This window comes from Lithobates pipiens, unplaced genomic scaffold, assembly GCF_037356315.1.
Source record: "Lithobates pipiens isolate NorthernLeopardFrog02 unplaced genomic scaffold, aLitPip1_a1.2 Scaffold_27, whole genome shotgun sequence".
In the NCBI taxonomy this organism is placed as follows: domain Eukaryota; kingdom Metazoa; phylum Chordata; class Amphibia; order Anura; family Ranidae; genus Lithobates; species Lithobates pipiens.
The window spans coordinates 167,217,827-167,235,235 of NW_027507788.1; the positions used below are offsets into that span (position 1 = coordinate 167,217,827).

Sequence of the window (17,409 nt, forward strand, 5' to 3'; positions counted from 1 at the left end):
GGAACCTTTTTCTAAGTCGGAGCGACTTGAGTCGCTCCTATTAGAACGGTTCCATAGTACAGAACGGAGCGCGACTTGTCAGGCGGCTAAGTCGCCTGACAAGTCGCGGTAGTGTGAACGGGCACTTAAAAGTAATACTAAAGGTTTGTTTAAAAAACAAATAAAAAAAACAAACCAAACATGTTATACTTGTCTCCTCTGTGCAAGGTTTTTGCAGAGAGTGACCCCAATCCTTCTCTTCTGGGTCCTCCTCTCCTCGAGTGCCCCCTCAGAGACCCACATTCCAAGGGGGCACTCGTGCGGCGCACCCCAGAGTCCTGCACCTGCGTCCATTGACACAGACAGCAGGACTCGGCCCCGCCCCCGTGTCACTGGATTTGATTGACAGTAGCAGGAGCTGCTGCTGCTCTCAATCTATCCAATTAGGCCCTGAGACAGTGGCTGGAGCTGCTGTACTCACCCCGTCACTGGAAAGATCGGGTTCAAGTAAGTAAAAGGGGGCTCTGGGGGGCAGTACGGAAGGTTTTTTCACCTTAATGTATGGAATGCATTAAAGTGTTACTAAACCCAGTAATATGAAAATAGTTCACCCCCCACAGTCCCCACAGCTTATAAATCTTACATTAAAATACTGCCACTATATACCTTTTTGAATGATCTGTATACCACGGGTACATGATAAACTGCACAGTTTCTCCAGTGCTGAGAGTTAACATAGGAGATTTCCACTGCAGCCTGTATACACTGGCACATGTGTGATGTCAATATCATGTGACCTGGCTAGCTCTGAGAACACGTAAATGTTCTCTCCAGCATAAAAGACACAACTGAGCATGTGCAGGTTGGCTACCCTGCCTGTGTTAGCTGGCCTTCCCCGGATAGACAGTACGGGAGGGGCAGATCTGTGCATACTGGATAAAACAGCTTTTTTACACAATGCAGAGGATTAACCCCTTAAGTTCCACAGGGAGTATCACAAGCATGCTATGCTGCATATACAGACAGATTTTACTGTTGTGGATTTAGTACGTTTAGTAGGTGAAAAACACTGAGGGTTTACAACCCCTTTAATGCATTGAGATAAAAAGACTTCTGTGTGCAGCAGCCCCCCTCACACTTACCTGAGGTCCCTCTCTGTCCGGTGATGTCCACCAGTGTCTAAGCCGTTCGAGATTCTCCCTCCTGATTGGCGGAGACGGGGCAACGGCACCAATGGCTCCTGCTGCTGTCAATGAAAGTCAGTTAGCCAATCAGGGGAGAGCGGGGGTGGGGCCGGGGCTCCATGTCTGAATGGACACAGGGAGCTGCGACTCTGCTCGGGTGCCCCCATAGCAAGCTGGTTGCTGTGGGGGCACTGAACACGAGGGAGGGACCAGGACCACAGAAGAGGGACCCGAGAAGAGGAGGATCCAGGCTGCTCTGTGCAAATCCACTGCACAGAGCAGGTAAGTATAACATGTTTGTTATTTTTATAGGAAAAAATAAACAAGCCTTTGCAATCACTTTAAGCTCAGATTTTAAAATGTGGAATGAATGTCTACAGCCATGCAACCCAACTGGCAGTCCCTTGGCACTGTCAAGCCCTCGGAGCCCCTGCAGACAGTAGTCTGTTTCACCTTGCCTGGGTTCTGGCTTTTATTTCTTTCCCACTATATTACTTGTTTTTTACATTTCCCATTTACGTAGTTACATAGTTACAAAGGTTGAATAAAGACACCAGTCCATCCAGTTCAACCTGAGTGAGTGTCTACAATTGTCCCTAAATGTTATATTCAGTGTATTCCAAAAATATTTGAAAATGATAACTACCTGGCTAAAGTGGTACTTGTACCCATGAAGTGACTAGCATCAGGTGATACACACAGATGAAACAAATCCTCCTACATAGGTTCTAGCTGTGTATCTGTAGCCATTTCTTCTGTAGATTGTTCCAAAAACACACAGAAGAAAGCATTGCTCGTTCGTTCTATCAGCAGGGGCGGGGATCTGAAGTCTTCACATAGCCGGCAGTTCTGAGCCCTGATTGGAATGAACGGTACACCCCCTTTACACAGTAAAAGAACAAGCACAGCTGGGGATAAGTCACAGGCTGAGTGCTGCAGCTCCCTCCCCAATCCCTATTTTAAAGTGTAACTTAAACCCAGGACCCTGCATTTACTATATCTGGTCTCCCACAGTACACAGAACATGGAAATACAATAATTTTAGTAAATATAAACTGCTAAATACCTTTTTTCATTAGCAGTATATGGCAGTCATGTGGCTTCTATCGGTGTCTAGGTAAGCACTGTTAAAGCTTGTAAGAGTTTTCTGACTGTCCTATTAGAGTGCAAGAGCACTGCCCCTCTATCTGGACAGTGCTGATTGGCCCTGTGCTGATCACATGCATGCTCCCAAAAATAAAAAAAACCTCTCTAGCAATACACACCAAACAGAGCATATGCAGCCTGACTCCATATATTCTGTGTTATCAGGAAATTATCAGGGGATAGTGGAAAGAGGGGAGGATCAGGGAAGACAGGATCAAACAACCTTTTTACACAATGCAGAGGATTAACCCATTAGGTTCCATAGGGAGTAGAACAAGCATGCTTTACTGCATATACAGACTGATTTTAGTGTTGTGGGTTTAGTAACACTCTTGGTGTTGGGAAAAGCTTCCATAAAGTCTAGTCAAGAGTCATGCTAATAACATAGGAACCAGGCAGGAGAGAGACATGTACACAGTTATTATTATAATAATACACAATTTATATTGCGCCAACAGTTTGCCCAGCGCTTTACAATGTAGAGGGGGGACAGCACAATTACAATACAGTTCAATAGAGAAGGGACAGGAGGGCCCTGTTCCTATATATAGAAGGATGTGCTTTTTTCATATTTCACGTCTTAGGTTTACGACCACTTTAAGGAGCCCTATACAGTACATATGTTAAAGCTTTGTGAATTAAGCCTAACTGAGCTTGCCAAGAGAAAAGTCTAATGTATCCAAGGTACTTTTTAAAGGGGACATCAGGGGAACACAAATGTGGACGCACGGATTTGTTAAGAGGCTATAATGTTAGTCATCTCCAGAAATCTCATATGTCTCCAATGTGTGACTACCTAGTCTTCAACAACTCCTAAAGCATGTTTGCAGTCTCTTACCATCGGTTATTGCATGTCCATAACATTTGACCATCCCCTGTTGCATGTCTCCCAGCTTTCTGTAGCCTTATATTCGAAATACTGCATATCGTGTGCTGGTGATGACAAGGGTCACGCTTGAGGCCCCCTCAAGAACTTTGTTCACGAGTGGCCTACAGCAATTAGTATAAATTTGTTACCATTTCCCAACCAAAAGAAAAACCCTGCGCCTACATACACACAGTCCCTCTAGGTTACAATTGTATGCCTGCATGTTACAAACATTGTCTACCTCCTGTATCAACCTTGCAGTGTTCCATGCAGGGAGGGGACTCACCATGGCGCTGATTGTTTCCTCCCAATCTGGTCTTTCCCGGGGGTGGATACTACGTGGCAGCTCTGGTACAAAGTCATCTTCTTCCAGATGCAGCGAGGACTTCATTATTCTAGAACATGAGAGATACAAGGTAATTTATACTTTACTGATAATCTGTATCCACACACACAGCCATGCAGATTGTCCAATCATTTATTTCAAATACTGTACATATTTATGTTTTTCATTGTCATTTATTTTCATACAACTCAAGAAAGCAATGCCATGGTGGCAATGTGCAACAGGCTAACCCCACAATCGTGCCACATGTTACAATCTGCTTCTAGAGACTTTATCCAGCCCTCTAATGTAAGGGGGCTCTGATGGGGACTCTGGTGTAAGGGGGACTCTAATGATGAACCAAATTGAGGGGGGACTCTCATAGTTTCAAGTTTTTTTTTGCTTTGTTTTACTGATGAGTTTTTTGTTCTAAATCATATCATGCTGATCCCTCAGTACATATTATCTATGGTGTTCATATAATACACAGGCAGGCTTACCCAATATTGTAGAAACATTGGTTAAAGGTAAAAATACAATGAACAGGAATATCAGAACAAAATATTACAGGAGGAAGATACCAATACAAGTGGCAACAGGCACATCTGAAGAGAACCCAGCTGAAAAGTGTAGTAACCCATGACAATCAAACAGCAGCTATTTCTTCTAATTGCTTTAAATTGATTGGTTGCTGCTTTATCTACTGTGGTGAACTCCTGGGGCAATTTTGCATTGTTACCATAAACACATTAAGCCCAATTCATAAAGCCAACACACCAGGTTATAGAGATCCTTAGCCTCAAAAAAGTGACCATATATTGCACTTCCCAGTTTTAGTAAATCAGCCCCACTGGTTCTAGCCATAATCCCCTACAGATTACCTGTGTTCATTGAAAGTAGATTTTTTCAACCTTTCTATCCCAGAGGAAATCAGAAGGGGGTGGAAAAAAAGCCATCCAGTAAGCAAATTTTGGTTGGTACATCAGGAAGAGGCCCAAAATCAATTGGTGTACGGTAAGCTTAACCACTTCAGCTCCGGACCAATAAATACCTTAAGGACCAGAGGTCTTTTTGCAATTTCGCACTGCGCTGCTTTAACTGGTAATTGCGCGGTCATGCAATATTGCACCCAAACGAAATTTGCGTCCTTTTCTTCCCACAAATAGAGCTTTCTTTTGATGGTATTTGATTGCCTCTGCGATTTTTTTTTTTTGCGATATAAATGGAAAAAGAGCAAAAATTTTGAAAAAAAAAGATATTTTCTTCTTTTTGTTATAAGAAAAATCGAATAAACTAAATTTTAGTCATACATTGAGGGCAAAATTTATTCAGCCACATGTCTTTAGTAAAAAAAATGTCAATAAGCGTATATTTTTTGGTTTGCGCAAAAGTTATAGCGTCTACAAACTAGAGTACATTTTCTGGAATTTACACAGCTTTTAATTTATGACTGCCTATCTCATTTCTTGAGGTGCTAAAATGGCAGGGCAGTACAAATCCCCCCCAAATGACCCCATTTTGGAAAGTAGACACCCCAAGGAAATTGCTGATGGGTATGTTGAGCCCATTGAATATTTATTTTTTTTGTCCTAAGGGATTGAATAATGACAAAAAAAAAAAAAAAATTTTTTTTTACAAAAAGTTGTCACTAAATGATATATTGCTCACACATGCCATGGTTATATGTGGAATTGCACCCCAAAATATATTCCGCTACTTCTCCCGAGTATGGGGATACCACATGTGTGGGACTTTTTGGGAGTCTAGTCGCGCACGGCACCCCGAAAACCAATCACCACCTTCAAGATTTCTAAGGATGCAAATTTTTGATTTAACTCCTCACTACCTATCACAGTTTCGAAGGCCATAAAATGCCAAAATAGCACAAAACCCCCCAAAATGACCCCATTTTGGAAAGTAGACACCCCAAGCTATTTACTGAGAGGCATGTTGAGTCCATGGAATATTTTATATTTTGCCACAAGTTGCGGGAATATTACAAACTTTTTTTTTTTTGCACCAAGTTGTCACTAAATGATATATTGCTCACACATGCTATGGGCATATGTGAAATGACACCCCAAAATACATTCTGCTGTTTCTCCTGAGTACGGGGATACCACATGTGTGGGACTTTTTTGGAGTCTAGTCGCGCACGGCACCCCGAAAACCAATCACCACCTTCAGGATTTCTAAGGGTGCAAATTTTTGATTTAACTCCTCACTACCTATCACAGTTTCGAAGTCCATAAAATGCCAAAATAGCACAAAACCCCCCCAAATGACCCCATTTTGGAAAGTAGACACCCCAAGCTATTTACTGAGAGGCATGTTGAGTCCATGGAATATTTTATATTTTGCCAAAAGTTGCGGGAATATTACAAACTTTTTTTTTTTTTTGCACAAAGTTGTCACTAAATGAAATATTGCTCACACATGCTATGGGCAGAAGTCAAATTACACCCCAAAATAAATTCTGCTGCTTCTCCCGAGTACGGGGATACCACATGTGGGGGACTTTTTGGGAGCCTAGCCACGTACGGGACCCCGAAAACCAAGCACTGCCTTCCGGATTTGAATATAAAATGCTACCAAAAAACCTGTTAGCGATGGCAGGGATCAGGCCTGACTCTGCGATCGCTGCAGTTATGTGTTTAGTGTTTTGTAAGTGACAGTGATCGATCGATACTGCACTTGGGTGGGCTGGGCAGAGGGGCAAAACGCAGGTGCCAGCAGGTATTTGGGCTGATCCCGCTAACAATGCGTTTTTTTGGAACCCTAAACTGCTGGGGACGCTAGTATAGATCTGATCAGATCAGATATTGATCTGTTCAGATTCTATACCACTACGGGAGGTGTATGCTTTGCGTGTGGGTGTTAGCGGTACTGGCACTAACCTAGCGCTGCCTGGGGCGACGCAGACCCTGACCCTAAAACCTAATTGATATCACCCGCCGGGTGATCAGGGGGTTAAACCTTTATTGGGTAATAAATGGTGGGTGCCCTGATGCTATAAAAAACAAACTAACCAGAGTCACCCGTAACACTTATACGGTGATCAGTGGTGAAAGGGTTAACTAGGAGCAATCAGGGGGTTCACATTTTTATTAGGTAGTATATGGGGGTCCCTGGCGCTATATAAAAACCTGACGGGGAACCTAAATAACTAACTGGCTAACCAGCGTCACCAGTGACACTTATACTGTGATCGCTGGTGAAAGGGGGTGAAAGGGTTAACTAGCAGCAATCAGGGGGTTAAAACCATTATTGGGTAGTATATCGGGGTACCTAGCGCTATAAAAACCTGGCGGTGAACCTAAAAAAATAACTAGCTACCTAGCGACTGTAGCGACACTAATGCAGCGATCAGAAAAACGATCGCTTAGTGACACTGGCAAAAGGGGGTGAAAGGGTTAACTAGCGGCAATCAGGGGGTTAAACCCATTATTGGGTAGTATATCGGGGTACCTAGCGATATAAAAACCTGGCGGTGAACCTAAAAAAAATAACTAGCTACCTAGCGACACATGCAGCGATCAGAAAAATGATCGCTTAGTGACACTGGCAAAAGGGGGTGAAAGGGTTAACTCTAGGGGCAATCAGGGGGTTAAATCTTTATTGGGGGGTGATAGGGGGCTACCCTGGACCTAACACTAACTGTCCTGACAGTTTTTACTGTCACAACTGACACTGAATGCATTGATCAGTAAAGAAATGATCAATGCAATCAGTGACACTGTGACTGGGGGGGGAGGGGGGGCGGGGGGGGATCGGGGGGCGATCGGGGGGGGGGGATCGGGGGGGGTTTGTGTGCCTGTGTGTACCTACATGTCAGTGTAGTGTTGGTGCACACTTACTTTTACTCTTCTCCTCGTAGTCCGGTCAAAAAGACCGCCCCGAGGAGAATGACATCACTTCCTCCTTCCTGTGTAAACAATACACAGGGGAGGAAGCTTCTCATTGGCCAGGAGCGATCCAGAGGGGGTGGCCGAAAACCAACGGCCATCCCCTCATCACGGAGCGCTCCTGGACCGAATCGGACCACCGTAACCAGCGGGAGGGGGTCCGATCGGACCCCCCACCCGCTGGAAGGCAATCACGTAGATGTACGTGATTGTGCCTGCCTGTGCCATTGTGCTGACGTACATTGGCAATACGGCGGTCCTGAAGTGGTTAAAGTGTTACTAATCCCAGGACCCTGCATTCACTATATCTGCTCTCCCACAGTACACAGAACACGGTAATGCAATTATTTTAGTAAGTATAAATTGCTAAATACCTTTTCTTATCAGCAGTATAGAACAGTCTTATGACTTCTATCAATGTCTGGTTAAAGCTTGTAGGAGTTTTCATTCTACTCCGACCGTCCTCTGAGGCTGCATGACCCCTGACCCTCTGTCTGGAGCATACTGATTGGCCCTGTGCTAATCACACGCACCTTCCCAAGAAAAACTCTCCAGCAATACACACCAAATTGAGCATGCGCAGAGTGCCCCCAAGACTCTGTACTACAAACAGCCTTTTTACACAATGCGCAGGATTAACCTCTTGGGTTCCACAGTGAGTATAACAAGCATGCGTTACTACATATACAGACTGATTGTAGTGTTGTGGGTTTAGCAACACTTTAAAAGTGGTGGTCAGATGGAGGGGGCATCAGGCACAGCTCAGGTGACTCTCAGCAACCTCTGGAGGAACCCCAACTGAGAATATCTGATCCGAGTGTTATCCATATTCATATACAGCATAATCTGTGCCTAATTACAAGGATTGTAACTATATTTACCTAGAGACTAACCCCCCATCCCCCCCCCCCCCCCCACACACACACTATGCAGTATGTGTAGTCACTGTCTGTTTAAATAAGCAGTTGTAGATAATGAGCTCCAGTAGCCTGTTGAATCCTGGTTGTGTCATGTCCAGTTGTGGATCAAGCAGCTACTCATTATAGGAAGGTCATTAATGTCTGCATAGCAAATAGCAGCTCTCTGGGTGCAGATGATATGACACAAGCATGTCAGAATAATAATATGACAAGAGCTGCACCAGCCCAGCCTATACATGTATTCTCTACCTTTACCTGCACAGAATGAGAAAACGAAAATGTTGAACTCCAAGATAAAAGAACGCACTCCTGAAAGATGTATCTAAATGCAGGCAGTAATCGGCCCCGAAAAATTATAATGAAATAATAAACACTGACTTTATTATCTAATAAATGATTTTACTTCATAATTCATACTAAGCTGCCGTGCCAGGAACAGTAATTTACTCTCAATAACGTTCATCACACAATTTTAGGATTCGCACACAACTGTCTCTGGTAAAGTGGTATTAAACTCAGCCAATGGAATCCTCACTAAACAGAAGGCCAACAGTCTAAATCTTTATAAAGCACAATATTACTTCTCTCTAAAGCTTTTTCATGATGGTATCTAGCTTATTTTCATTTCTGCCTTTCCTGGCTGAGGCCTGCGCCATATTAGTTGTTGTCTTCCTCTTCCCAATATGGAGTAGATTTCTTCTCCTGTATGATTACCCAAACCTCGTTTCCGATCGGGGATACTATGTGAACATAGTCAGGTATAGCTAATGTTGACATCCCCTGTGATGTAGCAAGTCACATGGAGTGTTACAGGAAAGCCTCAATGGGTCAGCAATCTTAATATTGCAATGCAATGCCACGTGTGCCGATGAGCCATGGCAACTGGATCTATTGACTGGCGGCACACTGAACGTGCCATGAACGGGGGACAAAGTGCGCATGCAGCCATGTCAACATCAGGCCATTTCTACTACAGGGTTCAGATTTGGAAAATATGAAAGACAGTGACATGCAAGTTAAATCACACTGCTTATCATGGGGAAAATTTGAGAGTTTACTACCGCTTTACAACATGCATATGAAATTGATGACCATTGGCACATGCTTGGTATAATTGGTTTATATGATAAACCTGACTACAAAATCCCTGACTGCAAGTGTACAAAGTGTGCAAGTGTAATGCCTCGTACACACGATCAAACAATCCGGTGGAAAAGTCCGGCGGACTCAAGTCCACCGGACAATCCCGCCGTGTGTGGGCTCCGGTGGACTTTCTTTACCCAAAAGTCCGGCAGACCAAGAAAGTATTTTTGCACTCCAATCTGTCCGCCGGACTTGCAATTTGGCGGACAATCTGGCCGTGTGTGTGCCAGTCCGCCGCACTTTTGAAATGAACGGACTTTTCCCGCCCAGAGAAAAGTCCACTCATTTTGAGCGTGTCTCCAGGTAGCCAGGGCCAGCGAAGGAGGCCTCCCTGGCCCCGTCACCTGGTATGGACTTAAAGGGGAACCCCTACGCCGAAAAATCGGCGTGGAGGTCCCACCCCAGGTCCATATCAGACCCTTATCCGAGCATGATACCCGGCCGGCCAGAAAAAGGGGGTGGGGGCGAGCGAGCGCCCCACCCTCCTGAGCTGTACCAGGCCGCGTGCCCTCAACATGGGGGGTGCCTTGGGGAAGGGGGGCCGCGCGGCCCCCCCACCCCAAAGCACCTTGTCCCCAAGTTGATGAGGACAAGAGCCTCTTCCCGACAACCCTGGTTGGTTGTTGGAGTCTGCGGGCGGGGGGGGCTTATTGGAATCCGGGCGTAGGGGTTCCCCTTTAGGTCCATACCAGGTGACGGGGCCAGTGACGCCTCCTTCGCTGGCCCCGGCTACCTGGAGACGCGCTCAAAATGAGCGGACTTTCCTCCGCGTGTGTGGGCGAGTCCGTTCATTTCAAAAGTACGGCGGATAGTCCGGTGGACTTAGTACACCATATTAGTCTGCTGAAAAAGTGCCGTGTGTGGGCAAGTAGCTCGTTCGGAAAGTCCGCCAGACTAAGTCCGCCGGATAGTCTGCTATGTATGTATGCGGCATAAGAATTGATGCTGGTTTGAAACCAAAGGGTAGTCACACCAAATATTGATTTGATGTAGATTTTTCTTCTGTTCGCTCACTTTGCATATTTTTTGTAATTGGAATTTGGATGTTTTATCATTGGAATTTAATAAAAATGAACAATTAAAATATATATATTTGAAAGCATTCTTACTTTACACCATTTCTTCACACCTGCCTAAAACGTCTGCACAGTACTGTGTATAGTATACATACATACACATAGATATATATATATATACACATATACACACACACACACACACACACACACACACACACACACACACCACCTTTACCTGCACATACAGTGAGGGATAAAAGTATTTGATCCCCTGCTAATTTTGTACATTTGCCCAATGGCAAAGAAATAATCCGTCTATAATTTTAATGGTAGGTTTATTTTAACAACGAGAGACAGAACAAAAATATCCAGAAAACTTATTTCAAAAAAGTTATAAATTGATTTGCATTTTAATGAATGAAATAAGTATTTGATGCCCTACCAATCAGCAAGATTTCTGGCTCCCAGGTGTCTTCCATACAGGCAACGAGCTGAGATTAGGAGCACTCCCTTTTAATCTCAGCTTGTTACTTGTATAAAAAGACACCTGTCTACAGAAGCAATCAGATTCCAATCTCTTCACCATGGCCAAGACCAAAGAGCTGCCCAAGGATGTCAGGGACAAGACTGTAAACCTACACAAGGCTGGAATGGGCTACAAGACAGACCATTGTCAAGCAGCTTGGTGAAAGGGTGACAACAGTTTGTGTGATTATTTGCAGATGAAAGAAACACAAAATAACTGTCAATCTTTCTCAGGCTGAGGCTACATACAAGATCTCCTCTCGTGGAGTTTCAATCAATGATCAATAATCAGCCCAGAACTACACAGGAGAGTCTTGTCAATGATCTCAATGCAGCTGGCACCATAGTTGCCAAGAAAACAATTGGTAACACACTACACCGTGAAGGACTAAAATCCTGCAGCGTCTGCAAGGTCTCCTTGCTCAAGAAAGCACATGTGTAGGCCCATCTGAAGTTTGCTAATGAACATCTGAATGCTACAGAGGAGAACTGGGTGAAAGTGTTGTGGTCAGATGAGACCAAAATCAAGCTCTTTGGCATCAACTCAACTCTCTGTGTTTGGAGGAGGAGGAATGCTGCCTAATGACCCCAAGAACCCTATCCCCAACGTCAAACGGAGGTGGAAACTTTATGCTTTGGGAAATTTTTTCTGCTAAGGGGACAGGACAACTTCATCGCATCAAAAGGGACAATGGACAGGGCCATGTAGCATCAAATCTTGGGCGAGAAACCCCTTCCTGTAGCCAGGGCATTGAAAATGGGACATGGATGGGTATTCCAGTAGGACATTGACCCAAAACACACGGATAAGGCAATAAAAGGAGTGGCTCAAGAATAAGCACATTAAAGGTCCTGGAGTGACCTAGCCAGTCTCCAGACCTTAATCCCATAGATAATATATGGAGGGAGCTGAAGGTTCGTGTTACCAAATGTCAGCCTCAAAACATTAATGACTTGGAGAGAATCTGCAAAGGTGTGGGACAAAATCCCTCCTGAGATGTGTGCAAACCTGGTGGCCAACTACAAGAAATGTCTGACCTCTGATTGCCAACAAGGGTTTTCCCACCAAGTACTAAGGTATGTTTGTGATGGGGTCAAATACTTATTTCACTCATTAACTGCTCGACGGCGGTGCAGTGCGGCTCTTGTTCTTTGACGCTGTCATACGACGGCGTCCTAGAACGGCTGCTCTCGTACGCCTGCGGGGGCACACAGTGTGGCGATCGCGGCTGCGCCATGTTGCTAGGACAGGGCGCAACCCTGATCTCTCTAAAGAGCCAGCTCTTTAACCATGTGATCGGCTGTGTCCAATCAACGCCGGTCACATGTAAACAAGGAAATGCCGGTAATTGGCTCTCCTCACCTCACATTGACAGACTGTGTGGCAAGAAGAGCCGATCAGCGGCATCCCCTTGCAGGAGGGCATCTAGGAATGTAATCAGGGCACGGAATATCAGTGCCCTGATTACAATATTGCCAAATAGTGTCACAAATCAGTGCCCACCATTGCCAGCTATTATCATCCACATTATCATCCACATTAGTGCCCACCAGTGGCAGCAATGTGCCCACAAGTGCCAACCAGTGCTGCCCATCAGTGCCACCCATCAATACTGCCCATCAGTGCCCACCAGTGCCCATAAGTGCCACCTCATCAATGCCCTCCAGTTCAGCCTATCAGTGCCCATCAGTGCCTCCTCATCAGCGCACATCAGTGAAGGTGAAAAAATTACTTAGCTACAAAATTTACTGACAGAAAAAAAGTAAAAAGCATTTTTTTTTCAAAATTTTTGTTCTTGTAAAAAATAAACTCAGCAGTGATTAAATAACACCAAAAGAGAGCTCTATTTTTGTGAAGAAAATTATAAAAAATGTTTGGGTACAGTGTAGCACGAATGCACAAGTGCGACAGTGCTGAAAGCTGAAAAATGGCCTGGGCAGGAAGGGGGTGTAAGTGCCCAGTAGGTAAGTGGTTAAAATGGAAATCAATTTATAACTTTTTTGAAATGTGTTTTTCTGGATTTTTTGTTGTTGTTATTCTGTCTCTCACTGTTAAAATAAACGTACCATTAAAATTTATAGACTGATCATTTTTTTGTCAGTGGGCAAACGTACAAAATCAGCAGGGGATCAAATACTTTTTTCCCCTCACTGTATGAATAACTGACCCTGTGCCAACAGACATAGAAGAATATTAGGCCAGTTACACTTAAGCCCCATACACACTATCAGATTATCTGCTGAGTTTTTCCTTCAGATTTACCAAATCCATGTAGTAGAAGGGCCTGCCTGATTGCATACACATTGAAACTCCTAAGGTTTGTCCTCATATTATATGGTTTTGGTAAATCTGAAGGAAAAACTCAGCAGATAATCTGATAGTGTGTATGGGGCTTTAGACTGGGCAATATACTCTTATTGAAAATAGGGGAGAAACTGCTCATTGCAACTTTATAAATGAGGAATTGGTATTTTGGTATTTCCTGTGAAAAACATTAAAAAACAGCCAATCTGATCTTTGAAAATAAGCTTAGCAGTGATCCAACAAAAGCTACAATGGCAGACAGAAGCGTTTTCTAGTTACCGTATATACTCGAGTATAAGCCGAGATTTTCAGCCTCTTTTTTGAGGCTGAAAGTGCCCCCCTCGGCTTATACTCGAGTCATCGCTGTCTGCCCGCTCGATCAGCGTGTCGAGCAGACAGACAGCGGCCATTCTATTCAAAAGCCGCGCCTCCGGCTCCGCCTTCGCCTGTGATAGGCGGAACACTGAATTTCCCAGCAGCCTGTGTTCCGCCTATCACGGACATCGTATCATCCTCGTACTACGGATGAGGATGATACGACGTCTGTGATAGGCGGAACACAGGCTGCTGGGAAATTCAGTGTTCCGCCTATCACAGGCGAAGGCGGCGGCGCAGCTTTTGAACTTTACAATGGCCGCCGACGAAGAGGGCACGGGACGGAGGCAAGGCAAGGCACGGCACGGCACGGGACGGGACGGGACGGGGGCAAGGCAAGGCACGGCACGGGACGGAGGCAAGGAGGCAAGGCACGGGACGGAGGCTCGGGACAAAGGTAGGCTGGACACACACACACACACACACACACACACACACACACACACACACACACACACATGGATGGAGACACACACAGGGATGGATGGATGGATGGATGGAGACACACACACACAGGGATGGATGGATGGATGGATGGAGACACACACACACAGGGATGGATGGATGGATGGATGGAGACACACACACACAGGGATGGATGGATGGATGGACACACACACACACAGGGATGGATGGACGGACACACAGGGATGGACGGACACACAGGGATGGACGGACACACAGGGATGGACGGACACACAGGGATGGACGGACACACACACAGGGATGGACAGGCATGTCTCACCCTCGGCTTATACACGAGTCAATAAGTTTGCCAGTTTTTTTGGGGGTAAATTGGGGGCCTCGGCTTATATTCGGGTCGGCCTATACTCGAGTATATACGGTACTAAGCGGTTCTGCCAACCAATGAATGGAATATCTTCTGACTGATCAATGTGAACTGAGCAGGTGGGGTGTGAGAATACACACAAGAAGACGGTAAAGAACAACCATTGTGCAACACTACTAAATAGGAAGCAGAGCCTGATGAGCCCATTTGTATTTTTGTATTACATTTAAATTATACAAGCCAACAGTCCGCTATACAGAAGATGTAATAAGATGCCCAATAATTTCTATGCAAACAGACTTTTTCAAAATTTCATAAATTAAAGTGGTATTAATTCCAAAACCAAAAATGTAGTATATCGCAGATTACCAATCATTGAATGTGGTGGCTGCATCAGTTTTGTCCCCCTCAGGTTGATCCAACCAGTAACACCCCTCCTGTATTAGAGTGCCTCCTTCCTGATGAAGGAACAACAGAGACAGCTTTTCACAGCGGCACTGTCAGTATAGGGTAGTTTTAGATACACTAACAAATTGAAGCAAAACTCCAACTAAGGCCCCTTTCACATGGGACGGATCCGTAATGATCCGCCCCGTGATCATCCACTTGCTCAGCAGGGATCGCTCCGTTTATCCCTGCTGAGCCGGCAGATGACAGGGCGGCCCCGGCACACTGTGCAGGGACTGCCCTGTCAGTTCTCCACTCTCCTCTATGGGGGATTGGATGAGCACGGACCGCCTGCCCGCGTTCATCTGATCCTCTCTGCAGACTGATAGAAAAATAGGATTTTCCTCCGTCTGCAGAATCTGACAATAGCGGAGACGGACGATATCGGGGGGATGCATGTATGTCCGTATTTCATCCACAAACGGATGGATGAAATACGAACATACGTTCCGCATGTGTGAAAGGGGCCTAACAATTTATGCAGTTACAGCAAACAGATTTGTTGTTTTTGAGATAAAAAGCTGACCATCATAAGCACTTCTGTCAGTGGTAAATGGTTTGTCTCAACACTCTGCTACATCTGCAGGACAACATGTCCTACTGAAAAAACAACAGCCTTACTGGCAGGTCACCAGATGAAAATAAAGAAATAAAGGCTACAAAAAAAACGAATGAAGTCACCACATCTAAGAATTGTGACAGTGCCCTGCCTGGAGATAGTTTGCTCAGGCATCATGCAGTGCATTGTGGGAGCCAGGAGAAGTAGGGCATGGGTCCAGTGACAGAGCATCAGGCCAAAGTAACAAGGGGTACCTCTAAAGTGGTTGTAACCCTCAGACATGAAATATGAACAAAGCATATCCCTATAGCAGTGATGGCGACCCTTGGCGCCCAGATGTTTTGGAACTACATTTCCCATGATGCTCACACTCTGTAGTGTATTTGAGCATCTTGGGAAACGTAGTTCCGAAACACCTGGGGTGCCAAGGTTCTCCATCACTGCTCTATAGTGTGTACTGATTAAATGCAGAGCAGTGTCCTTTCTGTCTGCTGCCTTGTTTGTTTGTGACCTGCATAATCGCCAGCACACCAAATGTCGTCCAAAAGTTTTTATTGCAGAATGATCACATCACAAGAGAAAGTGTCAGAAACAATGCATTATTCTCTCTTTAGATGTGATCATTCTTTTTGGACGACATTTGAGGTTCCTTGGTGTGCTGGCGAATATGTGCATTTACCTGTGATTTTCCAGTAACCAGCTGGTAGTCACTGCAGCACCCACTACCAATGAACGTGCGCGAGGGGACTATAGACAAGACTGTGACCTGCACAAGTCCTTTTTAACCACTTCAATACCGGGCACTTAAACACCTTCCTGCCCAGACCAATTTTGAGCTTTCATCGCTGTTGCACTTTGAATGACAATTGCGCGGTCATGCTACACTGTACCCAAATGAAATTTTTTTCATTTTTTTCCCACAAATAGAGCCTTCTTTTGGTGGTATTTGATCACCTCTATGGTTTTTATTTTTTGCGCTACAAATAAAAAAATACCGAAAATTTTGAAAAAAAATATGTTTTTTTTTGTTTCAGTTTCAAATCTTTGTAAATAAGTACGTTTTCTCCTTCACTGATGGGCACTGATGGGGCTACACTGATGGGCACTGATAAGGCGGCACTGATGGGCACCAATGATGTGGCACCAATGAAGTGGCACTGATGAGGTGGCATTGATGGACACTGATATGTGGCACTGATGGGCACTGATGGGTGGCACTGATGGGCACTGATGGGTGGCACTGATGGGCGACACGGATGGGCACTGATAGGTGGCACAAATTGGCACTGATAGCTGCCACGGATTGGCATGGATGGGCGGCACAGATGGGCATGGATAGACGGCACAGATGGGCATGGATAGACGGCACAGATGGGCATGGATAGACGGCACAGATGGGCATGGGTGGGCACTGACAGGCGGCACAGGTGGGCACTGACAGGCGGCACAGGTGGGCACTGACAGGCGGCACAGGTGGGCACTGACAGGCGGCACAGGTGGGCACTGACAGGCGGCACAGGTGGGCACTCATAGGCGGCACAGGTGGGCACTCATAGGCGGCATTGTATTATGTTATACTGTACTAATGGATGCCAATCAGTGCCAAACAATAATGCATGCCAATCAGTGATGCCCATTGTAGGCACTGATTGGCATCCATTATGGGCACTGATTGGCATCCATTGTGGCACTGACTGGCATCCCTGGTGGTCTAGGGAGGATTACCTTTTGCTGGGCATCCCTGGTGGTCTGGTGGCATCCCTGGTGGTGCAGTGTGGGCATCCTCGGGGGGGGGGGGGGCTGTGCTGATAATCGATCAGCACAGACCCCCCCTGTCAGAGGAGCAGCCGATCGGCTCTCCTCTACTTGCGCCTGACAGACGTGAGTGAAGAAAAGCCAATCATCGGCTCTTCCTATTA

At 45.4% G+C, this 17,409-nt stretch overlaps 1 protein-coding gene across 7 annotated transcripts in view; it reads right to left on the reverse strand.

Moving 5' to 3' along the window:
- Positions 1–17,409, reverse strand: part of ARHGAP32 (Rho GTPase activating protein 32) — a 445,777-nt gene that overhangs the window by 191,464 nt on the left and 236,904 nt on the right. For all 7 annotated transcript variants that reach the window (XM_077457864.1, XM_077457863.1, XM_077457860.1 and 4 more), the window contains one exon: positions 3,464–3,572. In XM_077457864.1, the coding sequence (XP_077313990.1) occupies positions 3,464–3,568 (105 nt within the window). In that variant the 5' untranslated portion in view covers positions 3,569–3,572. The remainder of the gene's footprint in view (positions 1–3,463; positions 3,573–17,409) is intronic.